Source organism: Gossypium arboreum, chromosome 7 (genome assembly GCF_025698485.1).
Source record: "Gossypium arboreum isolate Shixiya-1 chromosome 7, ASM2569848v2, whole genome shotgun sequence".
Classification (NCBI taxonomy): Eukaryota; Viridiplantae; Streptophyta; class Magnoliopsida; order Malvales; family Malvaceae; genus Gossypium; species Gossypium arboreum.
Genome location: NC_069076.1, coordinates 18,282,475 through 18,290,969, shown reverse-complemented (window position 1 = coordinate 18,290,969; position 8,495 = coordinate 18,282,475). Strand labels below are relative to the sequence as shown.

Below are 8,495 nucleotides of genomic sequence, written 5' to 3'. Positions count from 1 at the left end.
AAAGAAGCACTTCATTGGCTCTTTCAATTTATTATTGGGTTTCCCCTTCCAATTTGGAGGTTTCTCATTGCCACCATTCTTTTCATTTCCAACGTTTCCATTTTTGTCTTATTCTACCTCATGGTCTCTGTAACATCTCGTTTTTAGTGAAATTGAAACAATGGTTTCGGGACCACAAATCAGAGTCAGAAAGAAAATTTATTTTAATATTATTGCATGGTTTGCATTATGATATGAATAACGTATGAAAAATTTCGATAAGAAAATTTTATTGATTTCATGTTTAATTATAGAAAGGACTAGGGGTGTGCAAAATTCGGGTAAAACCAAAAGAAATTCGGTTAACCGACCGAATTCGATTAATCAGTCGGTTAACCAAATTTTTTCTGTTGGGGGTCGATTAATAATTTTTTAATTTTTCAGTTAACGGTTAATTCGGTTTGAAACCGGTCGGTTAACTGAATTTTTTCGATTAAACCGAAAAAATTAATAAAAAAATATCTAATATAGATAGGCCTAATTCATTTCATGCAATCCTACAGACCCACATCAGATTATTTGAATTACCCAATTCATAATTACACAAACTACCCAACCCAACCCAATTATGAATTACCCAACCCAACCCAATCTTAAAAATTACAATTAATTTAATAAATAAAAATAAAAATCTAAAACTAAAACTAAAAGTCTAAAGTAAACCCAACATTAGTCGGTAGTTAACAGAGAACAGGCGAAAGGAAAAGAAACCCCTAAACTCCAAATCCCTAATTGAACCAGGCCAGCCACCTTCCGTCCGGCACTCTGGCGTCTACCAGGTCACCATCCATCACCGGCGTCTACTTCTATTTCTAGTATTCATCTCAACTTTTATCAGATACATTAGATACTAGATAGTGTGAATGTGTGATGTTTTAGTTTGTCTTAATGTTCTAATACAGATACTGAGTCTGACTCCTCTTCTCTAGCTTCTACAACCCACCATTTGCTTGACTGCTCTACCCCCCACCACTCTGTTCTCTTTCACAACCATTCATTTTCGATCTCAAAAGGCTTTCTCCAAGATCTGCCTCTTCCTTGTCGGTGACTTCTCTGTTTCAATTTCTTTTATTTTACTTCTTTAATCTGTTTTTTTCCTTTTACTTTGATTTGTTTAGATCAATATATTAAATACCCACATCCCTATTCTCTCTCGTCAAGTCCTCTTCTAGTTCACATCCTGTTATAATTCCCACTAATTCTTTTTTTAGATCCATTGATTTCATCTTTCTTTTTCTTTTTTTTATTATCAAACAAACATATTATTCCATCACGATATGCTTTTTAAAACAAGATCATTTGTATTATAATCAAGTTGTTGCCTTTGCACCTCATCTTTATTCTATTCATTGTTGCAAAACAAAATTAAAAGCTTAATTGCTAATTTTCTTGGTAAATGAATAAAAAAAATAAACACTATTACATATATTTACAATGATAAATCCAATAATTCATATTGGAAACTATTATATATATAATTAAATTGGGTAGGGTAGATAAAATGTGTAGATTTGTTGTGGTACTGGGTGGGTAAATTTGAAGTGTAAAAGTGAGCCAATTAACTAAGGAAAAGTGGGGTATGATTGGTACAAAAGACAAAGACATTTACCTACAAACCCAAAATTCCATTTTTTTTAACATAGACAAGTGAAGTCAAAATCTAAAGAATAATATATTAAAGATTGAAACTTAACAATAACTTTGGTGAATTACAGCAACAAAGTTAGTTCAATTATCTAATGCTATTAAACCTTCTGATAAATCATTAACCTAAAAACCAATGCTTCAATACTTCAATAATTTCTATGCAAACAATTAATTTTTAAAAATAGATCATTCAAGCTGGATTCATTATTTTTGAAATCTGCATTTGTTTTATAATGTTTTGTTCATGGAAAATGTGTTTGGTGAATGAACAATAAAAGCTGTTTTTTTTTTCTAAAATGCAAAATGTTGAAACATTTCTTGTATCACTGTGCATTTGAAACATGTCTTTATCACTGTACATACTTTTATGCTAGAACTTGTATGCTAGAAATGTATAAAAGCAGAATTTATTTCTTTAAAACTTAACATCAAAATATGTTTAATATTATAAATGTATTTTAATTTATATATAATTTTTTTCTTGCAAATGTCTATCGAACTAACATCTATTGAGGGTAGTGTTACACCTCCTACTTCGATAGATTCTGAAAATTCGGGAGTTGGAGCTTCAAGCCAAACAAAAGGGGCTACTGGGAAAAGAAAAACCACTCCTCAAAGGTCAGAAGTTTGGTCTCACTTCACTAAGATTATTAATAGTGAGGGTGCAAGTAAGGCTAAATGTAATTATTGTCAAAAGGAATTTTATTGTGATATATAAAAAAATGGTACAGGGTCATTGAAATATCATATTGGTTCATGTAAGAAAAATCCTAGTAATGTTGTTGACACTATTCAAGGACAACTAGTTTTACCTAGAAAGGGAGTTGAAGGGGGGAAGGGCATATTTCAACTTGGAGATTTGATCAAGAAGCATGTAGGAAAGGATTAGCACAAATGATTGTGATTGATGAATTACCTTTCAAGTTTGTTGAAAGTGAAGGCTTTAAGAAATTTATGTTTGTGGCATGTCCTAGGTTTCATATTCCTTCACGAACTACTATGACTAGGGATGTTTATCAACTGTATTTAGATGAAAGGGTCAAGATAAAACAACTTTTGAGAAGTTCTTACTCTAGAGTTTGCTTAACTACTGACACATGGACTTCTTTACAAAGAGTTAATTATTTGTGTACCACTGCTCATTTTATTGATAACGACTGGAAATTGAATAAAAAGATTTTAAACTTTTGTCCAATTTCTAGTCATAAGGGTGGGTCCATTGGGATGGTGATTGAGAAATGCTTGTTGAATTGAGGGATTGATAAGTTGTTTATTGTTACTGTTGATAATGCAAGTTCAAATGGTGTTGCTATTGGTTATTTGATAAAGAGATTTAACCCTCGAGGGGGTTTAGTTCAAAATGGTAAATATATTCATATGAGATGCATGGCACACATTGTGAATTTGATTGTTTTTGAAGGCTTAAAGGAAATGAATAAATCTGTTGAACATGTTAGGGGGGCTGTTAGATATGTGAGACAATCTCCAGCTAGATTACAAAAGCTTAAGGAGTGTGTTGTGGTAGAAAAGATAGAGTGCAAGCAGATGTTGTGTCTTGATGTTTGTACTAGGTGGAACTCGACTTACTTAATGTTAGACACTGATCAGAACTTTGAGAGAGCTTTTGAGAGATTTGAGGAGCAAGATACAAACTTTAGGGTTGAACTTGAAAGGAGAAAGGGTTGGCCTAGTATGGATGATTGGACTAATGTTAGAGACTTGAGGGATTTCTTGGAACACTTTTATGAAGTCACTTTGCGTATATCTGACACTTCATATGTCACATCCAATAATTTTTTTGATGAGCTTTCTGAAATTGATATTCTTTTACGAGATGCTCAGTTAAATAGTAATGTTGATTTCAATGTTATGGCCATCAAGATGAAAGAGAAGTGTGATAAGTATTGGGGTGATATTGATAAGATGAATTTGCTTATGTTTGTTTCTTGTGTTTTAGATCCTAGACAAAAACTAAAGTATCTTGAATTTGCACTTAGTGAAATGTCTAGTTCTGAAAAAGCTTCTGAAATGATGCAAAAATTGAAGGAATCTTTGTATGAATTGTTTGATGAGTATAATCCTTCACTTCATAGTACTTGTAGCCAATCGAGTGTGTCAACACATGTTTCTCTCGGTGAACCACAACAAAAAATGAAAAGGCGAATGCAAGCTTTGTATAAAAAACGTGAGTTGGAAATTTGTGGTGAGGATAAAACATTTGAGTTGGATAAATATCTAGCTGAGGCTAATGAGGAATTTGTTGAATATTTTGATATTTTATTGTGGTGGAAAGTGAATAGCCCTAGATTTCCCACTCTTTCAAAAATGGCCAGAGATGTGTTAGCTATACCGGTTTCTACGGTTGCTTCAAAGTCTGCATTTAGCACCGGGGGACGTGCGATTGATCAATATAGGAGTTCTTTAACTCCTAAAATAGTACAAGCTCTTGTGTGTACTCAAGATTGGATTCGAAAATCATCATCACAAGAAGACATCAAAAAGATTGAAGAACAAATCCAAGAGCTTGACAAGATTGAAAATGGTATATTTATTGTTTTATTTTAATAGTTTCAATTTTTTTATCATATCACCGCTACTTATTTATTTGATTCAATGTTTAGACTTTTCTTGGAATGCATCAGAGCCTACCCTAAATTCATGAGCTTTCGTGAGTTGAAGGGTATGCTTACTATCTTATTTTTGTTAACTTATAATCTGCTTCATTTGTTTATATTATTTGATTTTTATTAAATGCATATATTTGATATTTCTATTATATGTTAAATTGTTGTACATATTTTTTTTGTAGATTTAATGCAAAAGGAGATCTTTTGGAGAGAAGAAAATGATACAAATGGAAAATATTAAAGACTTACATTTCAATTATGTGTTAATTTCAAGACTTATGTAATGTTTTAATTATGTAGTGAGTCAAAGACTTATGTAATGTTTTTATTTATGTAGTGATTCATAGACTTATGTAATATTTTTAATTATGTAGTGATTCAAAGACTTATGTAATGTTTTTAATTATGTAGTGATTCAATTCGGTTAATTCGGGTGATCGGTTAATTCAGTTAATTCTTTTAATTCTGTTAATTTTTAACCAAAAATAAAAAAATATAATTTTCGGTTAATTCGGTTAACCGACCAAATTAACTGAAAAATTTCGATTCGGTTAATTTTTTTGAAAAAAATTCGTTTTGGTTAACGGTTAAAAATTTTGAAAGGTTAGTTAATTCAGTTAATGATATTTCGGGTCGGTTAACCGAATGAACACCCCTAGAAAGGACCAAATTGCATAAAATGCAAAAGTTGAGTTCTAGTAGCTACAAGTATCAAATAGCTATGGAATTCAAAATTTGAGGTCCTTATATGGTCATTAGACCATTAAAAGAAGTTAGTAGATATTTTTGATGATTCATCCATGGAAAATTAGAAAAAGAAAAGGACTAAATTGGAAAAAGAGAGAGTAAAAGATGATATCTTAATTAAATAAAAAGTATTATCATTTTATATAATCTTTTACCCAAATTCTATAGAAACTGTAGAAAGAGAAATAAAATCAAGCAAGCTTAATTAGGTAGGTAATCATGTCTCGTTTTAAGTAATTTTCATATTTTCGAGATCGTAATAACTTAATCTATCTATTTTGGGGATCAATTTGTAAAGTTATCAAAGTATTAAAATTTTTTATGGATGAATAAGATGAAAATTTGAAATTTATGGTAGAAATTGAAAGGTTGTTGATAGATAAATAACTTTTGTAAAGTGAATTTTCATGAAATTGTGATTTAGGTCTAAATTGTAAAGATGTAAAATTCATGGAAAATTTATAATTTTTATGAAATATAATGCTGTAAATGTTATATGTAAAAATCAGTTAGGCTTGGAATAAGGATTAAATTACACAAATTTCATTTTTCGAGCCTAGGGACGAAATCATCATTTGTGGAAAGTATGGTAATTCTGCCTAGGGTGTGAATTGAATTAAATTGAGTATGAAATGGATTAAATTGATGTTAAATTCATTTATATAGATTTGGATAGTCCTAGTACGGAGTCGGATCAAGGAAAACAAAAAGTATCGGATTAGTAGATCCTTATATACAAATGTTTATCGAGGTAAGTTCATGTAACTAGATTATGTATATTAGTATGCTTGGAATGGAATGTTAAATATGTGTGAATTGTATAAATGTTTAATATATAAAATTAATTACATGCCTGATATTGCTCGATAACTATAAGTCTCGTTTGAATAAATGGAATTCGATGGATACATGATTTCCCAATTTGTTGTGGTCATGCATATGCTGCAGACACACAATAACTTGAAAGAGTATCCTATTATAAGCCCTCTCGAGCTTCCTGTTATATGGTTCTTGCGAGCATCTGGATCGGTAGTAAACCTACATGTGTTGCGAACTACTGCAGCTCTTTGTGAGCGTCCTGTTATATGATTGGTTGTGATCCTGCATATATTGCAAGTACAAACGCAACTTTTTATTAGCGTCCTGATATAGGCTCTTTTTGAGCTTCCTGATATAGCTCACTTGAACTTTTTGTTATATGGCTATAGGGAGCTTCCTGAAAATAACTCTTCGGAGTTACCTGTTAAGCTCAATGAGCTTTCTGTTTTAAACTCTTATGAGTTTCCTGTTATAGCTCGGATAAGCTTCCTCTTACATGGCTCACATGAGCATCCTATTATATGGCTCGAGAGAGTGCTTCCTGAGTATGTGCCCTAATTGGGTACCCCTAAATATGAGTTGACGATTTATAGTGTTGTACATTTCAAGTGTACTACAAGTATATCCATATATATTTCAAATAAATTCAATGAACAAAGTTCTGTTATGGCTAATCTGAACTTGAGATGATTTATCATAGAAATGTATATGTTATATGGAAGTATGATAAGAAAAGTATATGTGTATGGAAGTTATTACATGATGAGCTCATCTTTATTACTTGAAAAGTATTTTGAAATTAATGACTAACTTGCTTGATTGAGTGTATGTGATTAGGCAATTGGTCAATTTGTTGGTATATATATTTACGTGATTACTTAAATTGAATATAAATGGTAAGTTAAATTCCTGTTATGTGAACTTACTAAGCATTAAATGCTTACTTTGTTTTATTTTCCTTTGTTTTATAGTGCTCGGAAGGTCGTAAATGTTAGAATCGGTCGGAGCACCATCACACTATCTTTCAGCTCATTTTGGTATAAATAGCAAACTTATTTTGGTATAATGGCATGTATAGGCTAACTTGGCTAGTGTTGACATATAAATGGTTGTTTGTAATATAGCCATTGGAATGGCTAGTGATGGTATATTTAGATATATATATATATATATATATATATATATATATATGAGGTTATAATATGGTTAAAGTATGTGTGCTTGACATGGTTAGATTGAAATATGGTAAACACATTGTTTTACAAAAGGTAAGCTTGAATACATGTGATGATATATCATGTATAATGTTAATGATGGCTTGTTTTAATGTCTTGAAATGGTTGGAATATGTATACAGGTATTAATGTAGGTACAAGGCAAAATTTGGGTTAGAAATAAGGCTTGGAAATGACCATATTTCGTCCACACGAGTAGACACACAGGCGTGTGTCTCAACCGTGTGTGATACACGGCCATGCGCATGGGCGTGTGGTTTGGCCGTGTGTCCCCTGTAACTTAAAAATTGAGAAATAGAATGCTCAAAATTGGTCACACGGGTAGAGACACGGGCGTGTGTCTTGGCCGTGTGAATCCTGCACCGAATTTTCAAAAATTAAATGGTCCATACGGCCAAGCACATGGGCGTGTGGCTGGCCGTGTGACCCAAGTCAGTAGCTACCCTAATTTGAACACAGGTTGGGATACAGCCATGTGCCTCACATTGAATGCCCACATGGCTTAAGACACGGGCGTGTCACTTGGCCGTGTGAGCCACATGGCCTAACCACATGGGCGTGTGTCCCCTACACCTAAGAAAAATTTTGAAATTTCGTGAAAATATTTTTGAGATTCTGGCTTAGTCCTGATTTGATTCTAACATGTATTTTGGGCCTCGAGGACCCATTTAAAGGACGATTTGATTGATTTTGGATATAAATAGTAAATGACATAAATTTTCTGTAATCTATCTATAAACTCTAGTAATGATCAGTGACCTTGTTCTGGCGATTGATAGAGGTTAGGGGTGTTACATTTATTGGTATCAGAGATATGGTTTAGCTGATTCTCGGACTAACATAGCAAGTATGAGTTTAGCTATACATGCCATTATATAATTTGTGATAGTGTGATATCTTCTAACCATTTTAAATTTTTTTTTCATATAGTAATGTCGTCCAACCGAGCTAGAGCTGAATTTGAGAAAGCTGGAGCATTAGAGCTGCATCTAGTAGTAGTAGAAGGTCCGAATCTGAGGGTCGAGATGAGGAGGCAAAAGAAGCCTTCTTTCAAATAATGAATGACTGGTTCACAGGATTCTTAAGAACAAATCCTGTTGTACAACAACCTCCCCCTCTTGCTCCTCAACCGGTTCTCAATGTGTCACAAGGTACTGAACTTGTTAGAACTGGTAAGCCTCCGATAGATAAAATCTGTGAATATGGGGTAGAAAAATTCAGAGCAACATTTGATGATGATCCGAAAAAGGGCTAAATTTTGGCTAGAAAATACAATCAGGGTTTTGGATGAATTATCTTGTACACCTGAAGAATGTTTGAAATGTGCTGTATCTTTGCTAAAAGACTCAGCCTATTAGTGGTGGAATACCTTGATTTTTGT

At 32.5% G+C, this 8,495-nt stretch overlaps 1 protein-coding gene across 1 annotated transcript; it reads left to right on the top strand.

Annotated features, from left to right (window-relative positions):
* Window positions 1–3,072: 3,072 nt before the first annotated feature.
* LOC108477525 (zinc finger BED domain-containing protein RICESLEEPER 2-like) lies at window positions 3,073–4,251 on the top strand. Its single transcript, XM_017780067.1, has one exon. It carries the CDS (start codon window positions 3,073–3,075, stop codon window positions 4,249–4,251), a length of 1,179 nt encoding a protein of 392 aa, XP_017635556.1.
* Window positions 4,252–8,495: the final 4,244 nt, after the last annotated feature.

Excerpts from the sequence above, each read along its gene's own strand:
- LOC108477525 (XM_017780067.1), top strand. The coding sequence starts at position 3,073 with ATGGCACACATTGTGAATTTGATTGTTTTTGAAGGCTTAAAGGAAATG.